Raw genomic sequence first — 24808 nt, 5'->3', positions numbered from 1 at the left:
CAAGAAGAAGAGGGACAGGGAGAGGGGCTGCCGGCAGCAAGAGGGGCTGCCAGAGGAGAGGGGGGCATTCCGGGAAGGAACTTAGATCATCTGTTTTGTATACTTTAGCTGTGCAGAAACATGCTTGGACCAGCCTGGAAAACTGAATTGTGCAAAAAGGCAAGAATCGCCTGCTCTGCAAAATCCGGAGAGAATATCGAGGTTAGAGAAGAGGCGGGATCGAAAACATGATTCAGCTTCTTTTTTTTTCTTTTCTTTTTTTTTTGGTTTCCCCTCTTCTATATGGCTAAGTTCCCTTTCCCGACATGGACTAATTGCAGAATGCGGGGTCTGTGAAAGAAAAAAGTGTATCTGTCGTTCTTCTTGCTGGCGGAAAGGGGAAGCGAATGGGTGTAAAGCTTTCTTCCTACTCTGATTTATGCAGTTATTTTATCTTCTTAGATTATTAAGCTTTGAAAACAAAGTCACAAGGCCAGACATATCCTTTGTTGTTGGAGTCCTCAGTTAATTCATGCAATCTCCTCATAAAGCACAGTAGGATGCTGCTATTCGGATCGTTCGATACTTGAAAGGTGCTCCTGGTAAAGGGCTTATTTATCATCCCAATAGGCATATCATCCCAATAGGCATATGGAGTTAGTTATGTTCTCTGATGCAAATTGGACAGGATCGGCTAGTGATCGTCGTTCTACTACAAGATATTGCACCTTTGTTTGAGGTAACCTGGTTACATGGCGTAGTAAGAAACAAACTACCAATGCCAAGTCCAATGATGAGGTAGAATACAGAGCCATGGCTCAAACTACTGCTGAACTGATGTGGGTTCGGTCTTTACTTCTTGAGATCTGTTTTCCTGTGCCAACACATATGAAGATGTATTGTGACAACCAAGCAGCTGTCTACATTGCTAAAAATCATGTCATTCACGAAAAGACCAACTATATTGAAGTGGATTGTCACTTTGTTCAGAATGCAGTATTGAAGAAGCTAATCAAGACTCCTTTTGTTCCTTTGTCAGATCAGCTTGCTGACGTGTTCACAAAGTCTTTGTTTGCTCCTAGTTTTCGTTCTTGTTGTGTAACATGCTGAGCATGGGTGATATATATGCTCCAGCTTGAGGGGGAGTGTTGTTCTAGGGGTATTTTAGTCTATTTCAGCCTCCAAGGCTATTTCCGTTTCTATTTACTTGGTTTAGTAGAGTGTCCTGGGTACAGGGGTATTACTGTCTTTGTATCCTTTTTTATTCTAGTGAAGAGATATTATAAATATAAGGGAGAGACTGCAGCACAGTATTCAACTCTCTAGCCGCAGGCTGTCCCCCCTTCTTGAATAAGCTTGTATCTTCTCTTCTCTTCCTCTTTCCCTCTTCTTTCTTCCTTCTCTCTAACCTGGTTACAGAGTCCTGGCAATGTAACACCTCTTTCTTGTGCACAACCTTGGCTTGTTGGACCAGTCACGACCATGTGATTATCATAGCCAATCTAGAGTTAACCATCACAATTGTCTAAGAACCCTTTCAAAAAGCATAACAGTAAATGCTGAAGCGACCACAAGGATTTAACTCCCTGATTACACATTTATTTAATACTAGCAAAGAACACTCAAACAAATACTGAACAAAAAAGAGTTGGAGACAAATGTATACTTACGCTACAACCCAGGAACCCAAACCATACTAGATACATTAGTAAGTTTACAGGGATCCATAAGGCCATAATTGTCAAGGCACCGCCTAGGCATCCAGGCTCTTTCTTGGGTGAAAGACGACAGCACGCCTTGTCGACACTTCACGACTTTACGCTGATTTGTGTTTATTGTTTTGTTTTCTAATGAATATGATTATATATTGGTTTTTCATATTACGTCATTACAAGTACAATTGTCATATTGCATTCATATGGCTTCTAAGTTGCATATAAGCATTTAATTATATAAAATTACCGTTGTTGTATTACATATAGTCATATACTGCATGCCTATGGCACCTAGGCAAACGCCTTATCATCTAGGTGCCCCTCCAATGCCTTGGGTCGCCTTGTCACCATGACAACTATGCAGGGACCAGAAGTAAAACAAATACCTGAAATTTCTTGACATATTTGACGGACTTGAAGCATCATTTGACTTTCCCTGAAATGAAACCTTAGAAGCAGTCCTCTGAAGAGAATACGGCACAGGAGAACTAAGAAGACCATCAGTATCTTGAGCTATTTCTGCAGCTGCTGCACCACGTGCAACAGCAGCAGCAACAGATTCTGCAGCAAAGTAATCATCAAGGTTGCTCATAATCCACTCAATGGCTTTTTTCACTTCAGCAGCCCGCAATAAATGTGCCTGCATTCACTAAAAGAAGAGAATTACATTACATCATACTTAAGATAGTAATGAAGGTGTACTAGTAGAAGTTCAAAAATTCATACCATGAAATACATTAGTAACCACAAAAACAGCACTCAACAGGAGACACATTCCAAATATTTCGAGTTTATGTGCACACTAAGCTATGTATTAATTATCATCGAACTCTAAAGCATTGTTCATCATATTGTATTGCTAAAGTTAGTATATGTTTGAGAAATTTTAAATTTTCTTAAAAATAAGTGCTTTTATAAAATAATAGAAATGAAATTGACCATACACTACCCCAGCACTAGTGGATTTTTCTAAGCAATTCAAGTCAAGTTATTTTGCCCTTCCCCTTGTCCTTTTAGAACCTCTAGTTTATATCATATAATAACATTTCAAATCTATAATATCCACCCTTAGAAAATCTATTAATAGTGTAATAATACAGCAGCTACTGCCTTACAAAGTAAATCAGCTAGGAGACCCAATGTCTCATTAAACTATTAATCAAATCAAGTTTGAAGCATTAAAGGAAACGTAATATGCACCACAAGAAAATAAATGAGACATATCATAATACGTGCAACTGAGACAAGTAGAACACTGGACACAAACAATCATAGATAACCAGGAGGGAAAATACAAATAATAACATGACATTATTAACTATTTTTTGCCTAAAAATAATTAGAGAATTGTTGGATTTCTATAACAATCATATTCATTGGAAGACCCAAATCCCTTTTACCATGTCACAACTTCCCTGTTGTCCAAGCATGCAAATTTCCAAATCAAAACACCCCCAATATCAAATTTTAATTGGCACTTTTGTCTATTACAAGTTAAAAATTTAGAAGACTTAAGAAGAGGTATGCATCTTCTAATATCCTTCTTCATATCTCCTTTGTATCTTTCAATTAACTTTTCTTTTGTTGCCACTTGCCAGTCAAATTAAAAAAGAAGGGACGATTTACCATTCTCGCTTCTTTGCATCTTTCAACTTCTCTAATTCTTGGCATGGTATTTCCAGTGCTTGAATCTATTATACTGAGTTTTGAGATTCCTGATGTTTTTGATCTTTCCAAACAAAGATTCTTTTCAGTCTGGAAAAAATTGTCGGGTGGCATATTCCTCCTCCTTCCCCCCTCCTTCAACTCAGGAGATCTGATTCCAGAGATCTAAAAGCCCAGTAATCAAACCCCAGAGACTGGCAACCTGCAACTCCAGCAACTATGTTCTTAGGTGATTTCACCGCCAACAAGGTTTGCAGTTGGACTATTCAAGTTTCAGGCTTTAAGGTTTCATTGTTTAAGGTTCAAGACTTAATGTTTCAGGGAATTGAAGATTAAGGTTTCATGGAACTTCAATGGAGGTTTCCCGGCATTTTACCAGAAGAGGAAGAAGAATAAAGAAGGGTTTGCAATGGACAGCTGAGATATAATATTTGAAATCAAAGGATTCTAACCCACCCGCAAAGAGAAACCTCTCTGGGCATACCACCCAAAATCCAAAAACTTCTTCCCTATTAGTTTTCCTTCTTAATTTCCTGTCTCATAAGTGGACCTTCTGCCTAACCAACTGTCTCTGCATTTATTTAGTCGATCCTCATTGAAATATGCTTACAATGAAAGGAAAACAATATATACACTCCTGAGTTCAAATTCTGCTTGAAAAAAGAGCTGTATGGGTCATTTAATGTAATTCTAGATTTGAATTGCTCAAACTAGAAGCCAAACCAGAATCTGTCATCAAAGGATGACTCAATTTAGGGCTTAAAACCAGGGGAAAAGGCTAAATTAGGCTTAGGGTTTTATGGGAATTAGGGTATGATGGCTAGGGTTAATGTTAGGGTATTAATTTACTAAGATCAGTGATGTAATAAACTGAAATTAGCAAACCAGTGAGGTGTAGACAGAATTGGCAGCAAGCAATGAGGAAGTAAAGAGAAAACTAGGGTAAGTGTTAATAGGGAGAAAATGGGTCTGCTAGGGTTTGGCTGGGCAGAACCAACCCAAACTTGGATCAAGTTTCCCAATGGGAAAGGGGAGCACTCGACCTAATTTTGGGAGAATTCCCACAGTTGGGTTGGTCTGGGCTGAATATAGAAGTTGGAGACAAGGGAATCTACGGTTTGGGTACTTGAACTTACTTGTAGGTGATGAACAAATCCTTGTAAGCAGATAACTTGACTGTAGAATAGTAATGGTGATGCAAAAGAGAACCAAACGATCCACCCGGGCTTCTCACCGCAAGGTGTCAATTGGATCAAACACCGATTCCGTCAGCCTTGATCAAACACAAGACAAATCTTATGCAAGGAAGACAAAGTTGCAGAGCTGCAGTCTGAGAGTTGTTTTTTCTGAAATTCTGTGAGGTAAAGAGGAGCCCCACAAATTGATTTATTTGTAAGGCCTAAGGCCAGCTCTCCTAAGCAGCCTAGGAGTGGAAAACCCCCTTAGCCGACTTACTAAACAAAACACTCCCTCTCTAAAGCCGTGGAGAGTAGACCCAAATAAAACATTAAAAAAAAAAACAATGAAAATCTACTAAAATCACTTAAATTGAACCAGCTTTGACCAGGTTCAATTTAAAAACATAAATATATCAATAACTAAGTATGGAAAACTACTAAAAGACTAAACAGCTACTTGGACGACTTCTTCTTCTTACGGATGTAAGTCTTCAGATCTGCATCACCATTATTCTCTAACTAATGGAACCAACAAAAAAAAAATACATAAGCCCAAAAGTAGCAACTCCAGTCACAAACTCATCCACTATCTATTATTGGCCATAACTAATTCAAATTGCATCAGAAGTTCATAATCCCGGAATCCAAAGTTCATTAAGAAAACCTTTCCAATGACAGGAAATCAATGTTATATTTAAATAAAACTTTGGATCCAAGAAGAGTGAAGGGAACATGGTCTTGATCCCTTGCTGTGTAGCCTACCACAATCTACATTTTCCCTTCAGGTTCCATTGGCTCCTGTGCAATCATGTACTGCAAGTGATTCTAGATTAAACAGCGGCACCATTATGGCTTGCAACTTGAGTACTTAGGGCTGGTAACTTCATATAATATCTTACCACATAGGCCCACTCTTGGTACCACAAGGAGTCACTCTAGGCCTCTATCATCATTTGGGATCGAAGAGACTAAGCCCCAATGCCTTTGTATGGGAAGAACTCAAGTCTGCAAACTTCAGAGCTCACTTTCTTCATCGCTAATGTGCATTGGTGGAATGTTGAAGGTATTTATTGACCTTGATAGAATTTCTTTTGAGACAAACAGCCCTACCATAACTATAATTTTGCATATATTCCTTCTTGTAGTCTATAGAGTTAATTGAGATAACCAGAGAATACCTTTGTGTGATCATCAGATGGAATGCCAATTGTTAATTAAGGGAAAAAGACTCCCTACTGACTTCTGGGGTTATCACTTGGAAATTCTGGCTGGCATGAAATGATTGGACCTTTGGTAAGAATGCTGTTCTGATGTACATAGCGATCCATGGAGCTAGAGGAATACTTGTGCTCAATTTAGGGGTATGAGCATATCTGTTGTCCGAACTCACGGAATCCTCTGCATAGCTATCAGATTACATTGCTCTGTTTCCTCTTTATCTATCATCTTTTTTCTTCGGTCTAGACTTCTACAGTATGTTAACCTTTTTTTCATAGTTTAATAATGTTAAAGCATATATCGTGGCTGTGTGGTGTACATTCCCCCAAGGCCAGATCGCCAAAACCAATACCAACTCCATTCACCTGCTCACTGTCAGTGATGGCTCTCTCCTCACCAGTGTCGACACCATCAAATCTGAAGTTGTCTCCTACTTCTCTGAGATATTTTCCCCTCCCACCTCCCCCCTCCCTCCAACCCCCTTTCCTGATGAGCTCCTCAACAAGTTCATCCCCCCTCACCTCCTGGGCCCTCTTAGGCCATCCCTACCAATGCTGAGAGCCTGAGATCCATGCTGCCGTCCAGTCCCACAAATCCAACAAAGCTCCCGGACTGGATGGATTCAGCGTGGGATTCTTCCTTTCTTGATGGGATATCATTAGTGCTGACCTTACCCTAGCTATTTGAAGCTTCTTTTACTCTCCCAACCAAATCCAAGGCATCAACCACACCTTCCTTTGCCTCATCCCCAAGAAAGAAGGGGCCTCCGCCATGGTAGACTTCCGCCCCATCTCCCTTTGTAACCTTCTCTACAAGTCATTGCTAAAATCTTGGCCAACTGCCTTCAGCCCGTTGTCGACACCTTGGTTAGTTCTAATCAATATGCCTTCATAGCTAGCTGCAGCATAGCAGACAACATCATTCTCTGCCAGGAGATTGTTCGAGGGTTTGACCACAAATCTCACTCCCCCTCTGCCCTCTTGAAAATTGATATTCATAAAGCTTTTGAATCCATTAAATGGGAATTCATCTCCCAAACTCTTCTCACAATGTCCGTTCCCCCGGTCTTTGTTAACTGGATCCCCTCCTACATCTCCTCTCCTCGATTCTCTGTGTTGGTCAATGGCAGCCCTGTTGGGTACTTTCCCTGTTCTGTCAGTATCCGCCAAGCCTGTCCCCTCTCCCCCTTCCTCTTTTGCTTGGCCCTTGAAGTCCTTTCCTGCATTATTCAGTCCAAAACTAACCAGCAACTCATCTCTCCCATCCCCAAATGTAAATCCACCAACCTCACCCACCTAGCCTTTGCTGACGACCTCATGATCATCTCTAAGGCCAACTCCCAATCCATTGAGTTTATTATGTCCTCTCTGCACCTCTTCCAAGGGCTCTCGGGCCTGCGCATTAACCTCCTGAAGTCCATTGTCTTCTTTGTTGGAGTCTCTGAATCCTCCAAATCCCATCTCACTCTCCTTACCGGGTTCCCCCCTGGTACCTTGTTAAATTCCTCGGTCTCCCCTCATCACAGCAAGGTTGACTGCCCACCACTTCACCCCCATTTTAGACCTTATGCGCAAAAGCCTTCAGCTTTGGAAAGCAAAACTTTTCTCTCATGCAAGTCACCTTGAGCTCACTAGATCAGTGCTGCAATCCTTCTACATCTATTGGTGTGGTGTGTTTCACACACACACAAAGAGAGGGGTTGGACAGATACTTTACCCTCATTCACTCCCCTCTCCTACCCTCTGTCCCCGCAGCCTCTCTACCATTGGGGCAATTAAAGATAAAAAGTAGAATCGGACACTTTGCGAGTGTCTGAGCTCTGGTGACCTAAGTATATATGTGAAAAGACTTCCCTCTGGCACAGGTAGGCCTAATTCACCGGGTACTGATGCAGACCCTAGCCTCCTCGAATTGAAGAAGCCACCCTAAGCCTAGGGTTTTAGTAGGAGCCTTAGTTTAGTTTTTTCAGTTCTATACTTAGTTTTTTTTTTAGCTCTTAGATTGAACCGGTCCAACCAATGGTCCAATTTAAGTGACTCTTTCCTATTGGCTGTTTTGTTTTATTTCTATTGGCTCTTAGAGCATCTTTTAAATTTTTGTTCAAACTATGTTTTAGTCTCCCCCCCCCCCTCCACGATTTTAAGAGGGTGGAGTTGTTTTGTAACTAGGAATCAGATCTGGGATTCCAAATCCAGATCTGAATATCTGTAAGGCCTTTGGCCCTTTTTCTTATTATAAATATAGCAATCGTGGGCAGGCTCCCCCACCTAATTATGTTTAAAAAAATCGTGTTTTGCTGTTGGCCTTTGCTGATGCTGCTTCTCTTTTCTGAGAATTGCCTTGTGAGTAATATCAAGGCGAGGGCTGGTGGATTCTGGCAACTCCTTGCATCTTGTAGATCGGGAGGTCCTTCTTCTTCTTCAAGACATCAAGCTGCTGCCATTGTTCCTGCAATACATTGAGTTTGAAGCTGTTTTTTTATTTTAAACCTTTTTCTACTAGCCTTTATCTTCCATTAGACCTAATCCACATTCCCCTCCATCCATCAAACCCTAATTCTCCTTTAAACCTGCACTCCTACCTCCACTAGGATTCCTCCATAACTCCAGATTTAGCCTTCACTTTCAAACCCTACTTCCAGCCTACATTCCCCACATCACTCCCCGCACTCGACCTTAACCCTAGATCTTAGTCTCCACTTTAACCCCTCCATTCCTCCACTCCATTAAACCTAAAAACCTGCAACTCGATTCTGCCCAACTGCAGAATTTTAGAACCCTTCCAAACCCTAATATTCTTATGCCATTAAGGCCTCCTAAACCTGCATATTAAAACCCTATAAACCCCAATACCATTATTTAACCCTAACCCTAATTTCTGCCCTAATTAGCCCAATCTGTCCCAATCGGCCAGCCTTGTTAGGTAACCCTATTCCCCTAGCTCCTAGTGGGACTTCTCCTACCTAGGACTACATTAGGTACCCTTGTCCTCCTTACAGTGGTAAGATTTTTCTGACTCTATTTTGTTTGGGGAATCCCTTGTAATCGTCTTCCTTATTTGTTAATCTTGCTAGATCTATTCATTATTTGTTCATCTTGCTAGGCTTCGTCGACATCTTTGTCTGCTGTTGTTAGTTAGAACTGTTTACTCTCATTGTTTGTTATTCGTAGGTTTCGTTTGCTATTTCTTGTGCGTAGTCACTTGTTGGCATTCTCCCTCCTATAATTTATGTCTCAGTCATAGTTCTTCAATACATGTTGGTTTTGTGCCCTGCTGCCTCCCTCTGGTGTGCGTGAAGTTTTGTTTGTGTTTTCGTTAATTGTTCATCCTACTAAACATATAGTTCCTTTGTGGTAGATTTGGCTTACATCTTTGTCTGATGCTATTTAGGTAGAATTGTTTACTTTCTTTTATTAATATTTAATCTGTGGCTTGGTCCTGTTTTGCCTTTTCTGTTTCAATCTTCTTGTATGATCGCCAAGCCACCTAATGCATTTCTATATGTCATGCGAACTGCATGCCCCTCATATGGACGCTAATCTGAGCTTCCTGTTTACTTTATCATCATTATCTGTTTAATTTTAAGCACTGCTTTACCATCTCTGTCCATTGCTTTGCTCGCATATGCACCTTATTTTACCTTTTGAGAGTGGCTATTAATACATTAGGAGTGTCCTCTCCTTTCTACCCTATTATTTTATTATATAAAAGGGTAGATAGATTGGTGTGTAAGGACCATAAGGTTATTCCTGGGGAGAGCCTAAACCCAACATAGATTGGCTGGTTATATACCCTAAACCCCAAGCCCTAAACCCTAAACTTAAACCCTAAAAAGGGCAGATAGATTGGTGTATAAGGACTGTACGGTTATTCTTGGGGAGAGCCTAACCACCCAACATAGACTGGTGACCCTGGATATGTGCCTCAATGCACAGAAATGTAGGAGGGAGCCAATGTACCCTAAAATAAGGTGGTGGAGATTAAAAGGGGAGAGCCCCTAAGGATATTCACTGATAATGTGGTCAAACAAGGAAAGTGGGACTTTGAGGGAGACACTAATGCGAACTGGAACGAGATGATGACTTGAATTAAGAAGGTTGTCAAAGATGTACTAGGGGTAGTGAAGGGCAGTAATCAGGCCCCTAGAGAGACTTGGTGGTGGAACGTTGAGGTTCAAGCAACCATTAAGACCAAGAAAGATTGTTTAAAGACATGGCAAAGGACTAAAGAAACAGAGGATAAAAGGAAGTATAATGATGCCAGAAACGAAGCTAGGAAAACTGTGGGGATGGCTAGGGCAACGAAATATGAGGATCTCTATATCAACCTAAACACAAAAGAAGGGGAAAAGGCTATATATAAGATAGCTAAGATGAGAGAACGGAAGATTAGAGGATTCGGTCAAGTGAGATGTATCAAGGGCGATGACGGAAGAGTGTTGGTAAGAGATGGAATTAATATATTTTTTTTTGGTGAATAAGTATAATACCAAACCCCGGGAGGGGGCAGGAAGAGAAAAAAGGGGGGGAAACTAGAACAAGCAACCCAACCTACGCAGAGGTGGAAGGCAGTAAAAGAGACAAATCAAGACCCCAGGAGACAACACTAAGTTTGTTCCTTGGGGAATCCAAAAGGCGACGATGGCGAGTAAAACTGAGCTTAGAAGAGACGTCAAAGGAGATGGCTTTTCAAATCAGATCAAAAGATCGAGAGTTGGAAGTCCATCTCCTAAGGTTCCGCTCCATCCAAATATAATAGATAGTCGCGCCAAAGACCAACTTCCCAATAGTGTGTCAGATAGAGGTCCCTGAAAAAGTCATGTCCAACCATAGCCATTCTCGCTCAAAGGCCAAAGGTCTCCTCCAGCGGGGCCATATCGAGGATAAGGCTTTTTTCCTGATGATGGAGGTAAATGGGCAAGCAAAGAAAAGGTGGGTTGTGTCCTCAAGGCCATTTCAACAAAGGGCGCAAGCTGGGGAAACAAGGATGTTGCGGTGGAGCAGGAAGGCTTGAGTTGGGAGGCAAAGTCTAAGGGTTCTCCAGGCTGTGAAGCTGTGGCGAGGGAATGAATATATTTGTAACCTACTACATGGAGATAGGTCGAGGAGGAATAACCAGGACGACTACATTATTCAACAAGACACCACACGTCATAAATATGTACGAAAGGTTAATGTGGCAGAAGTTAAAAAAGCCCTAAGAAAGATGAAAGCATGTTAGAAACCAGGCCCAGATGAGATTCCAATAGAAGTGTGGAAAACCCTAGGAGGTTGTAGGGCATATTGGTTAACCAACCTGTTTAACAGAATTATGAACACAAGGAAGATGCCAGATGAGTGGAGGAAAAGCATTGAAGGTTATTGAAGCCCATTTGAGAAGAAAGACTCATATCTCGGTGAACCAATTTGGCTTTATGTCAGCTAGATCCACCATTGAAGCTATATACTTACTGAGAAGGCTCATGGAAAGATATAGAGATAGCAAGAAGGACCTCCATATGGTCTTTATTGACCTGGAAAAAGTCCAAGACCAAGTCCCTAGAGACTTAATCCAGCATGTTCTAGTGAAGAGAGGGATGTCAAGTAACATGTGGATGTAATTAAAGATATGTATGAGGGCATGGTGACTAGTGTGAGATCTGTGGGAGGTCAGGACAAGGATCCTAATTACGATTGGGTTACATCAAAGATCAACCTTAAGCCTTTATCTTTTGCGTTTATCATGGACGATCTAACCAAGAGCATTCAAAAAAGGGTCCCGTAGTGTATGCTCTTCGCCGATGATATCGTTTTGGTGGATGAGACAAAAGCAGGGATTAACGCTAAGTTAGATCTATGGAGATCAACCTTGGAAACAAGAGGCTTTAAGATTAGTAGAATGAAGACGGAGTATTTGATGTGTAATTGTAGTCATACTATGATGGATACTGATAGGGTGCGAATTGAAGAAAGAGTGTAGAAAACCTAGGACCTGTAACCAGTAACTTGAGAGAAGAGAAAAAAGAGAGAATGAGATAATAATAACTTGATGTTTTCATTGATAGGAAAGCCCCTCTATTTATAATAGAGGGGAAATTACAAATAGAAAGGGGAACTCCTAATCATGATAGGATTCCAAGTTACAATAGGAAAAGAACTAGAACTAACAACTCAAACTGAAACTAAGACTAACAACTCACAGTAGAATTAGGACTTCGACATAATTAAAAACTAGGACTCCAACAAGGACTAGGAAAATAGAAGATACACATATCAACCAAATCACTGTTCACGTGAACAGTGTCACATAAACAGTACTTCAACACTCCCCCTCAAGCTGGATTATACAAATAAGTAAGGAAAGAAGATCCAGCTTGAACTAAAAGGAAAAAAAGAACTCCATAATAATGCTAGCACTCCCCCTCAAGTTGGCGCATACAAGGTACCAATGCCCAACTTGAACAAAATGGGAAAAAACTAAGGTGCAGTAGAATCCAGCTTGAAATATGAATGCATCTCCCAAATAAACCTTCAAGAACTTGAAAAAATAGATCTTCAAAACTTGGACAGACATGATCAACAAACCGGTACTGGAATGTCTTCCAAAAAAGGCAGCTTTCAACGATCTTCAATAGCTATCCAATGATGAATCTCAAATTGTCATAGTGACATAGAATCTTAAAGTGAAATAACTATAGCGGCAAGTAGCAAAAACAAGCTGAATCAGGTAGCGGAAAAAAACTGTATCAACCCAGTCGAAAGTTCTCAAATAGGCAACAACCAAATATCTTCAATATTTCAATACTTCAATCTCCCCCTTACGGCAAACTCAACCCAATAACGAAGAATACCCAATGGCAATAGTGGAGAAAACTGATCTTCTATGTTTTGCACCAATGTTCCTGCAAGTTCTGCGTTCTGCAATGTCTGCAGGTGTATTGTACATAATCCCCCCCTCGCGTGTAGTACACGTGGACATAACAGAGATGATGTAAGAGATAGGGCAAAAACATAACATACCAGAATTTTCCAAGAGGTGCTAAGGGTAATTAAGAAGGAAGGAATGGCAAAATTGTAATTTACCAGAAATTTCCAAAGATGTTACGGGTAAATACCAAAGGTATGTTTTGCGATATGAAGGGAATTAGAATTATTGAAAGGGAACGGTGTTGGAAAAAAAAGGATGGCATGACTGTAATTTGGTGGAAATCCACTTTAAATACAATCCAAGCCTAAGGGCAAACTGGTAATAAACCAGAATTTTCAAGGGTCAATTGGGTAGTCAAATAGGGGAATGTATTAAAAGGTAATGGCAGTTCCGTAAATAACCAGAATTTTGCACGGGCCTTTTTGGCAAACAAAAAGCAATGGGATGCAATAAGTAAAATAATGGCTATGGAGAGTGGCAATCTTGTAAATAACCAGAATTGTCAAGGGGCTCTTGGGTAGATAATTTAGATGAAATCTACTTACAAATACCACCCAAGGCAAAAGGGTAATGTTGGAATGAGCAGTAAAATAAGGACAAAGGTAGATAAGAAAATATGATAAGGGCATAAAAGGGAATTTAAAGAATAAAATAAAACGCTAGGAATAAAGTAGAGTAACCAAAAAGGAAACCAACTCATAAAAGGAAACCCACTTTGAGATATTGGATGTCTTCCTCACGCAACCAGCCAAAACAATATAACGCTGTCTTCAACGGTTCAATCTCACGATGGGAGAAAGAACCAACCACAAGAGGAAAACGAGCCACAAAGGAAAACGAGAACCAGCAGCCAACTGATTCTTCGATCAGAAACAACAGCAGCTCATGGAGAAAATTAAAATAATCTCCAAAAACTCAGATCAGAAAGCAGGGAAAGGAGGAGGCGGAACAAAAGCTGCAACTTCAACCTCACAAAAACTGAAAGATTGTCCAGCAAAGGAGTTTCCAAATAATAGAAGGTCGAAGATTAAACAGAAAACCTGCAACTCCAATCTGGCGGTAGGGGAACAGCAGCGATAAGTATTGACTCCGTGGAAAAACAGCTTCAATCGAACCAGCAGCAACAAAATACCAGCAAAGAATCGATACCACCAGAAATCAATAGCCAACATCAGAGAACAAGAGCCCATCCAACAACTAAGCCAAGCAACACTCAGCAAGACGAAAACCAGAAAATCAGAGATCTTCCTCACGAGACGAAAACCAGAAAATCAGAGATCTTCCTCACGATAAGCAAAGGGATTGCACCTTCAACGAAAGCAGGTTCTTCAGAAGCATCTACAGCCCGGAACCAGGTTCTTCATTAATCGATCAACAAATCAGTATTTAATCTACAACTCATCTGAAGAGCAGAAATCAGATTCGAAATCTGATGTAGAGTTTTTAGAATCGAAAAAATGAATTGAGTACATGAAACCCTAGTTCTTCTTTTTCTATGAACTAGGGTTTTCTTCTTCAAACCAGAAACCCGAACCGACTCTCAAAATGGCAATCTTGGAGAGAATCAGTCACTGATTGCCTAGCTCTGATACCATGTAGAAAACCTAGGACCTATAACCAGTAACTTGAGAGAAGAGAAAAAAGAGAGAATGAGAGAATAATAACTTCTTGTTTTCATTAATAGGAAAGCCCCTCTATTTATAATAGAGGGGAAATTACAAATAGAAAGGGGAACTCCTAATCATGATAGGATTCCAAGTTACAATAGGAAAAGAACTAGAACTAACACCTCAAACTGAAACTAAGACTAACAACTCACAATAGAATTAGGACTTGACATAATTAGAAATTAGGACTCCAACTAGGACTAGGAAAATAGAAGATACACATATCAACCATATCACTGTTCACGTGAACAGTGTCACGTAAACAGTATTTCAACAAAGAGAGATACCCCAAAGTGACTATTTTAGATATCTAGGGTCAATCATAAATAAAGGTGACATAGAGGATGATGTATCACAGAGAATTAAAGTGGGCTGGATGAAGTGGAGAGGTGCATCCGGAGTGTTGTGTGACCGACGTATTACTTTAAAGCTTAAAGGAAAGTTCTATAGTACTGTTGTACGACCGGCTATAATGTATGGGGCAAAATGTTGGGCACTTAAGAAGTGTTATATTGAGAAGCTTTGTGTAGCAGAGATAAGGATGTTAAGATGGATGTGCGGAAAAACTAAGAAGGATAATATAAGGAATGAATGTATTAATATAAGGAATGCATGTATTAGAGCTGACTTGGGAGTTGCCCCAATCAATGACAAGCTTTGAGACAGTCGTTAAAGGTGGTATGGTCATGTACAACGAAGACCCAGGGACGCCCCAGTAAGGAGTGTGATATGATCCTAATTGAAGGAACTAAAAGAGCTAGTAGGAGCAGGCCTAAAATGACCATAAGAGAAGTTGTGAGGAAGGACATGCATAGTCTAGGTCTTATCCCAAGTAGATAGAACATATTGGAGGGCAAGAATCCATGTATCAGACCCCATTTAGCTGAGATTCTCCTGACTTGTTGGGTTGTGCCTCTTTCCTCTTACTTTTATCTTTCGTTTTCCTTTTTATTTTCCATTTTTCATTTCTCATCTCATTTCCCATCCCACTTTTCGCATCTCTTCATTCCCTTTTTTGTTTAGGCCTCCGTTTTCCCTATCTTGTTTTGTTTTGATCCATGTAGTCGACCCCATTAAGTTGGGATAAGGCTGAGTTTGTTGTTGTTGTTGTTGTTGTTAGGTGTTTGGCCTTCCCAAGGCCATCATCAAAGCTGTTGAGTCCATTATGTGCTCATTCCTTTGGAAAGGAACCGACTCTGCCAGTTTCCTTCATCCCATTAGTTGGTCCTTTGTTTGCCTCCCCAAGTCTGAAGGGGGCTTGGGTTTGAGAAGAATTAAGGACATCAACCTTGCTGGCACTATTAAGCTTATCTGGAAATTAGTTTCAAAGGACAACATTTGGACCTCCTGGGTTTATGTGGGCCCCCTTCGCAGAGACGGTCTCCGGTCTATTGCCTCCTCCTCCGATGCTTCCTGAGTCTAGCTTAGGATTCTGCAGGTCAAGCACCTTGCTATGAATGCCATCTCCTCCAAGATTGATGATGGCCTCTCTACCTCTCTTTGGCTCAACAAGTGGCATCCCTCTTATGTCCTCTCAATAGTTGTGAGCTCTAGACACATATACTCCTTAGGTCTTGACAAAGGCTCCTTGGTAGCTTTCATTGTCTCTCAGGGTACTTGATCTACCCCCTCCTCCCCCCCCCCCTCCTCCCCCTCCCCTCCTTTCAAACATTTGGAGATCCCTTCCCCCCATCCCCTTTGGTCACCATAGTAGAGGTGATGTGGTTCTTTGGCTTCCTTCAGCCTCAGGTATGTTCAGCTCCCATTTAGCTTGGATTTGCTTAGGCACACAAGCACCCCTAACCCTAGCACAAGATCATCTAGCACCACATCACCTCTACCAAGGTGTCCAATCAATAATTGTGAGCTTTAGACATATATACTCCTTAGGTCTTGACATAGGCTCCTTGGTAAATTCCATCATCTCTCAGGGTACTTGGTCTACCCCCTCCTCCCCCCCCCCCCTCCCCTCCTTTCAGACATTTGGCGGTCCCTTCCCCCCATCCCCCTGGTCACCATGGTAGAGGTGATGTGGTTCTTTGGCTTCCTTCAACCCCAGGTATGTTCAACTCCCATTCAGCCAGGGATTTGGTTAGACACATAGGCACCCACCGTCAGAGCTTTACCACTTGGAGAGTCCTCTCCAACTGTCTTCCCACGCAAGCTTTCCTCATCCACCTCCAGATTCAGGTCTCTCCTTCTTACTGCTTTTGTTGGAATGGCCACGAGGACGCAAACCATTTGTTCTTCTCTTGCCCCTTTGCCACCTCTATATGGAATAGAGTTCTTAGTAGTTACTGGCCTGGGAAAAAAGATCCCTTCCACTACAAAGAGAGTGGGTCTAGGTTGATATGACTTTTAGTAGATATTCCATTTGTGACGCCGTCGGCAAGCTAGCTTATTGTGCCGTCATCACCCACATCTGGATGGAGCGTAATCTTCGAAGATGAATTCCCAACTCTCGGCTCTTTGGATAAGATTTGGAATGCATCTTCTTCGACGTCAGTTCCAAGATTGCCTCGCTCCCTCCATTTACCTGTAAAGGACCCCCCAAGGAACTGGGGTTTGCTCCCATCCATTTTGCAACAAGCCCCTCCTCCCCTTGTTGGTTAGGCTAGTTGTTCCCCTCCATGTTCTCTTGCTTTTTCTTTGCCCCCTCGAGCTTGTCTATTATTCGCTTTTCTTCGTAATATAATTTTTATTCATCCAAAAAAAAAATGACTTAAAGTTGATCCTTGAAGTAACTCAATTGTAATAAGACATTCACTTCCTTTACACCCCACAGTTCTTACACTAGTCACCACACCATCATACATATATTTAATTATGTCCACATATTTACTTGAAACACTTCTCTACTCTAGTACTTGCCAGATTAAATCTTTAGGGACTCTGTCATAAGCTTTTTCTAGGTCAATAAAGACCATAAGGAGATCCTTCTTATAATCACTAAATCTTTCCATGAATCTCCTAAGCAAATAGTTGCTTCTGTCGTGGATCTTCCTGGCATAAAATCAAATTGGCTCTCCATAATAGTAGTTTCTTGTCTCAGGTGGGTTTCAATAACTCTCTCCCAAAATTTCACAGTATGACTCATTAGTTTTATGCTTCTATAGTTATTCAGCTCTGAATATCACCTTTATTTTAGTAAATCGGAACCACAATTCTTCACCTCCATTCATTTGGCATTTTCATATATATCTATGACATTTGGTGTCTTGATGAATAGTGCAGTCTCCTTAATGTTGTCATCCCTTAGTACTTTACCATCTTCACTTTTAATACATCTAACATGGCCGAGATCTCTACTCTTCCTTTCCCTCATTTTAACTATCGTATAAATAGCTTTTTTCCCCTTCCTTTGTGCTTAGATTGTTATAAAGATCTTCATATTTCTTCGCTCTTGCATTTCCCATATTCTTTTTAGCTTCAATTCTGCAAATTTATACCTTTGTAGATCTTCAACATCCTTAGTCCTTTGCCATTTCTTATAACTAGTTTTGTAGTCTTAATTGTTCTTCGAACCTCATCATCCCACCACCAAGTCTCCTTAGAGGAATGACGTTTTCTTTTCGATTCACCTAGGACATCTTTAGCAACCTTCTTAATACAAGTAGTCATCTCGTTCCACATTGTATTAGTGTCTTACTGTCTCCCTCAAAGTCCCACTTTCCTTGTTTGACCACTTTATCAGTAAATGATTTCAAAGCATCTCCTTTTAAGCTCCACCACCTTATCCAAGGGCAAATAAGCTCACCTTTCTTACAGTTCTGTGTAGTGAGGCACATATCCATGACCACTAATCTATGTTGTGTGGTTAGGCTCTCCCCGGATATGACCTTACAGTCCTTACATAACAATCTATCGGAACTTCTATTTAGGAAGAAATCTATTTGGATACAATGATGCCAACTTTTGAAGGTAACTAAATGCTCCTATCTCTTTTCAAAGTAAGGGTTTACAATGTATAAATAGTAAGCCACAGCAAAATCTAAAACTGAGATCCGATCCTCATTCCTCTTTCCAAAACCATATCCTCCATGTGCACCTTCATAGCCTCTACAATTTTTCCCAAGTCCTAACATGTCTATTCAGATCACCCTCTATAATAACCTTTTCATCTTGACTAAAGCCTTGCACTAATCCATCCATGTGTTCCCAAAATTGTAACTTACCAGTTTTTCATCCAATCCTACTTGAGGTGTGTAAGCGCTAATTATATTGACAACCTCTTTCTCTAACACAAGCTTAATGGATATAACCCTATCTCTGAATCTTTTAATATCCACCACATCACTATTTAAATCATTATCCACAAATATGCCCACTCTACTTCTATTACTTTTGTCCCCCATGTACCAAAGTTGAAAGTCATCCAACTCCTTAGCTTTTTTACCCTTCCATCTAATCTCTTGAATACAAGCTATGTTAATCCTTCTTCTCCTCGTAGCATCTATCAATTCTATACTCTTACCCATTAAAGATCCAATGTTCCAAGATGCTAATTTAATCCTACGCTTTGTCACTAGCTTCTTTACCTACACTCGTCCACAATGCGAGAACCCTTGCCTACTTGTCACTACATCCGAGCACCAACGCGGCACGTCGCTTTCCAGGGATGCCCTAGCTAAACCCTTGCTCACTTTTCACTACACCCTGGTCATAGTGTAGCGTGTCGCTTATCTTGGCGGGGGACACCCTAGCATAATGTTGATACTATAAGGCTGTAAAAGGAAATGACAGACAAGGGATTAGTGATTACTAATTAAAGAAGAGGGACAAAATAGGCATTAACAAAGAAATAAGGACAAAGCAGAATTAAGAACAAAGGGAGGGGGTATTTTGGGGAAAAGAAGGGGATATAGTGACAAATAAGATGTTGTCACCAAGTCTTCTTCCTCATGACAATCAACAGAATACATGAAGGAAACAGGCTGCTTTAGGGTGAGGTATCATACTCGATTTAAACCGTTTCAACTCGAAAATCTAGGATAAGGTTGCCAATCTACAGCTTTTAGAAACCCAACCAATCATCATGCAATTCAACAAGCTAAAATTACTGAAGAAATTTCTGAAACAAGAGGAGGTGCAAACCTCAAACCCAGTTTTGAATTCTGATACATAGTTTACAAAAGAGGGAGCCTTTGGGAATAAAAATCCAAGACTTGGGTTGCCCCAGAGAGGTGAACTAGCCCCAAAATCTGAAGTTGACTGAATCAACAACGAAGGAAATCAATCATCTGTTTATGGGCTGCAACTATCACCAGAACAGATCAGGGCCTTGCTGGTTATCCAGTCTCGTGACTATGATAGTTAAAGAAGAGAGAGAAGAGAAACAGGGGGGATTGACTGGAAAGAATAGGAGGAAAATAGGAGCTGCAAAGATGCCGCAAGGAAAGGGAGAGAAGGAAGAATTGATCGACCATAACAGGGAGAGAGAAAAGGAAACGACAGTCAAGATGGCCACTGCCCAGGGCACACAGGCACACTCAAACCAAAACTCAATGTTCGCTCCATTCAACTACTAAATCATTGGATTACAAGCATATTTTAAAAAAAAATTGCATCCAACAAGGAAACTTGAAGCAAACTAAAACTAGAATATCCTACGCATCTAACTCCTACCCAAAATCATAGATTACATAATCTCCCTCGATATCCTACTTTCCATAAAATAGAGATTTCAAGATATTATCCGGAAAAAAAATTAAACCTCTAAATATCCTACTGGACCAAAACTAAATCTGGACCCAGTTCATCCCGGTCTAGGCTTCCTAAAGGGTTTGGTCAAGTCCACGGAAGCTCTACTACATCAGTTACTGTACCATAATCTCTTCTTGGCACAAACAAAATCGGGAAGAATGGTGCAAGCAAATTTCTTTTCTTTTTATCATGTACATCATTATCAATAACAAATGAAAGAGGGACCATCCATGTTTCCACACAAAAATCATGTAGTCAAGAAAAGAAATACAATCAAGCATTACCTTACCTGTACAACCTTGAAAATAGCATCCAAAAGTTGAATAAAGCTTTCAGATGAAAGGTTCCGCAGCTTGCTTGCAAGGGATGAGCCTCCACCTGAGTCGCAGCATTAAGTGGTCAATTTGCAAAGAACAAAAACACTATAAATCATTCTAGCAGGCAGCAATACCACCCATATGGCACAGAAGTTATGTATGCAATTACAGAAGAAAATGGTAATATACTGGATTTTTCTCACCATCTGTATCCATTGCTCGTTCTCCAGTGATCAAATCAGTGTCCATGGGCCGTAAAATCAAAACAGGAAGCAACTCTGCTACTGTGGTCTTAATGGCAGTTTTCATATCGGCAATAAGTGTATCACGATATAACCTCAGCACAGCTGGAAGTTTTGCCTGAAAGAAACAAAGTTGTGATTAGAAGAAGATGCTGTGTGTGGTGTTTAGTAGAAATTCCATGACCTCAAAAGCACTTTTTACCCCTTTCTGATTGGTAGCAGAAATCTTGTATTAAAATATGACATAACATCACTATAGGAGATGGCATTCACAAGTAGCAAATGTACAAATTTTCAAATCAGCAACATCATCTTAGAGGAGGTGCATTGTGCATATTTTCTTAAGAAGCCAAAAGAAGAGATAGTCCATACCCCCTCCAACCCTCTAATTTCCTACAAAATAGAGGTTCAACCCAGACTGTTACTGTAACAACCTAAAAACACATGATAAGTACCACAATCTTCCACAAAATTCCAACCCTCTAATTCCCTTCAAAATACAAGTCCAGTCTATACTGTTCCCTTCAATAACCCCCAAAAATGGGAAAAATGAGAAATGCCACAATCTTCTACAATATTTATCCACACAAACAAATACATGGCTGAGAAAAAATCGTATCACGTTTTGATCTTTCAGTGAATCCCCATTTTCAATCTCTCCACAGGCCATTCAAGACAATGCTTTGTCATTGGGTATGATTGGTTTAGGTTGTCCATTCCACACAAGTACCCCGAGGTCAGTAGGCAGATTTGTAAAATGGGATCGAAGAGAAAATTTACAATCACATATAAACAATGGACAACTGGACAAGTTGGCAACATCAACAGGGCATTTGAGAGTTTGGTCTTCCCAAAATTCCAATTAAGCAGGGAAGCAGCCTGATAGTGAAGGGAGGGAGCCAAGGAATCCCCCAATGCTAAACCATCAGATAAGTACACAGGAGGAAGATCCAGAATCATTGCTTATGGCCAAGGAAAAATTAACAAAAATCTAGGTGCTGTGTGGCTTGGAGAATGAGCAGACATTTAACGTTTTTTTTCCTGAAAAATCAAGCTAAGGGACAAGTCTCCTTTTGGACAAGACATAGTTGTCGTGTCACTGAGGCGAGCCTAGGCAGTGACCAGACAGACACCTACGCAGCCCCTAGTTTATCAAGTTGGATGTTTATAAAACGGGGGTTCAGATGTAAAATATAGCATTTCTTCTGCCTACTATGTTGTAATTTTAAGGGGGTTATATGTTAAAGAAAATAGTATTTGCTTTACATATAAATTTAAGGGGGTAATGTATAAAATTAAAGATTATTTCTTCTTAACATATAATTTTAAGAGATAAACCCATTCAAAGGAGAAGTAGTGGGGTATTCTAATCACCTAAAGATTAGGATTAGAAAACTTCATATAGAACCAAAACCAGCAACTGAGATTTAATTAAACAGAGAAAAGACAAGTCTGATGTGGCTAAAATTCGGGTTGAGTGGGCCAACAAGGAGAATAAACCCTTAAAGTCTGAACCAAAACCAATGGTCGGATTTGAACATATTAGGAGATTACTAAAGTAACTTGCAGGAAAGTTGAAATCAGATTTGAAAGCATCAGTGTAGCTAGAATGAGGGAAAAGATGAGTAGAGCTTTCGACCATGTTAGATACATTAAAAGTGATGATGGTAGAGTCCTAGTAAGGGATGAGGACATCGAGGAGAGATGGAATGGTTATTTCTACAGCTATTACATAGTTCAAGATTTTGCAAAATTTCACAAAATATTTCGGTTACGACATTTATTGAAACGCAATTTAGTGCAATACTGAAGGAGTACAAGATTTCAGTCGAAATTCGGTGTTTGGACGAAATTTCGACCAAAGTGATACTTTAGCTTTATAATAAATATCATATAACAAAATGGGTCAAAATTTCAACCTATTTCGCTGGTTTTGCTAGTTTCGACAGGAAACCTTGGGGAAATTGTGATATTTGTGCCTTCTTGCCAAATCACACCCGTACAAACGTGGAACTCGATATCGTACTAGGACTCTAGGATGGGCATAGAGGTGACTAGTTTGTATTCTTGACTCCCATATCTTTAACTCTTTGTAATGAACCATTTATAATGTATAACATTTGATAATTATGAAATGGTTTATAATTTTATTTCTATTCATTCCTAATGCATATTTAAGTTGTTTTATTGAGTAAGGCGTGTTCCAGTACCAAATTTTGTGTGGAATAGTCCATATTAGAGAATGTATAAAAGCAGCATACAGCTTATACTACCAAACTAAGGTCCATAGTTGAACTACCATTTTTGGTTGTGTGTGTGTGTGTGTGATGTAGATTCTAGCCAGGGGAAGAGGCAAAAGACCCATCAGACCAGGCCCCTTTTTGGGCCAGAGATGGACCAGCTCGAGCCAGCCAAGCAGGGATCTAAGATGCCCCACAATAGTGATAAGATCCCCCCCTTGACCAGTCAAAGATGCCCCACGATTTTGATAGGATTCTCCTTTGACCAGTCAGCTAGGATTGGTGCACTTAAGTAGTTTCTATATTTATTAGTTTCTAATTTGTTCCTTGCATGTGGCTTAATTATTAAGCCTAGTAATTTTAATTTAGTTACCTTCTATTTTAGTTAGGATTTAGTAGTTTCTATGTTAGATTAGTTTCTATTTTATTGTAAGCTTGCCTAAGCTATTAATAGGCATCACATATTAATGAAGGAACAGAATTTTGAGAAAAGAATTTTCTCTGCCCAAATTAGCCATCGAATATGGGAGTTCCTCCTTGTTTCAACAGTTGAGATAGCTGTGGGGGAGAGACCCAGGCTGACAGAGCCATTCCCCCTGCCCCCTTCTTCTATCTTCTCCTCTTCTCCTCTTCTCCTCTTCATTACCCTGCTCAATTCCCTGTTGGTGACTACTGCTACTTGTAATTGTTACTGCTTCTGGAGACATCAACTGAAGACTGCTGAGACCTCCCTTTCACTTCTGAGTGTTGCTGCTGCTGTTGCTAATCAAACAAGGAGATTTCACCCCCTGCAGATTCCAGATCTGCTCCAGTTTGACTGCAAGCTTCAAGACCCCACAACTCCATTATTCTTCATCAGTTTCTGCAGAGCTTTGGAGCATAGAGTCCCCTCACCAGGCCCTACACTCGATCCTGGTTTGGAGACCAGACTCCCTCTGCTTTGCAAGTTCCAACCAAACCTTCTATTTTGGTGTCACCCCAGCAACTCTCAATCCAGCCATTAGTATTGTACAAGATTTACAGCATAGGTGCACCTCCATAGGACCTCCACTTGATCCAAGTATTGGTCCAAGTTGCTGCTTGGTTTGGTTTCTACACTTAACTCCCCTACTATCTATTTTGGTGACTACTCACTTTGGCTCTCTCTAGCCATCCGAATTGGCCCCAATTTTGGGAGCAACTTGTGCAGGCCCAGACTTGAACTCGACCCTAATATTAGCCCTTTCTGCTGGCTGAAACCTGAGTTCCAGCACCACCCTTCATTCTGAACCTGTGTTGGTTCATACCCCTATAATTGGATTTGTTCATTGGTTATTGTAGGTTTATTTGGGACTAATTCTGACCTTGTTTTAGTCTTACATGTGTGTGTGTGTTTCTAATCGAAGGGCTACACTATGTTAAGAGGACCTAAAATAGGGTTTTCCTAGAAGTTTAGGAATCTAATTTGGCAGCACCCTCCACCGAAACCTGCAGTCAAAACCTTCCAATTTTGGTGTTACACGAAATTTTTCGATTTCGAACCAGGCTCGAAACCGATATCTTGAAATATGCCCATTACACAACTCCATTCATAAAAAAAAATGACATGGAAACGATTCTTGTACACTTAAAAATAAAACAAAACAAAATCTGATTGTGCTTATAATCAAATGGACCTTTACTTGACATCATTATCCCTTCTAGATTGTACAGGGATTTACCAACATGAACCAAAAAACATATAACTCTACTCCACTCAATTAATCATTATTTCACCTAACTGGGTCAGGTACACGTTCTCTGCTCTTCTACTTGCCATTTTGCCAAAACATGAATTGGAGAAATTACAAAATAAAAATGCGTAAATTATCTTCTTCAGTGACAAAATACACACACACACACACCCTCACCCCCCCCCCATACACTCACCTGAAGAAAAGAAATGACGAGCAAAGAGAGTTAATAGTAAAAATACTTTGACCTTTCAAGAGAAGAAAAT

The 24808-nt window shown here is 40.4% G+C and overlaps 1 protein-coding gene across 2 annotated transcripts in view; it reads right to left on the bottom strand.

The window, feature by feature from the left end:
• Positions 1-24808, bottom strand: part of LOC122646175 (vacuolar protein sorting-associated protein 54, chloroplastic) — a 130514-nt gene that overhangs the window by 77613 nt on the left and 28093 nt on the right. For both annotated transcript variants that reach the window (XM_043839668.1, XM_043839669.1), the window contains exons 6-8: positions 20552-20708; positions 20321-20409; positions 2081-2334 (exon numbers count right to left, since the gene is read on the bottom strand). In XM_043839668.1, coding sequence (XP_043695603.1) covers positions 2081-2334; positions 20321-20409; positions 20552-20708 — 500 coding nt within the window. The remainder of the gene's footprint in view (positions 1-2080; positions 2335-20320; positions 20410-20551; positions 20709-24808) is intronic.

The sequence above is a fragment of the Telopea speciosissima genome, chromosome 11 (assembly GCF_018873765.1).
Source record: "Telopea speciosissima isolate NSW1024214 ecotype Mountain lineage chromosome 11, Tspe_v1, whole genome shotgun sequence".
In the NCBI taxonomy this organism is placed as follows: Eukaryota; Viridiplantae; Streptophyta; class Magnoliopsida; order Proteales; family Proteaceae; genus Telopea; species Telopea speciosissima.
Note: the sequence above shows the minus strand (reverse complement) of the source record. Positions and strands in the feature narration are given on the sequence as shown.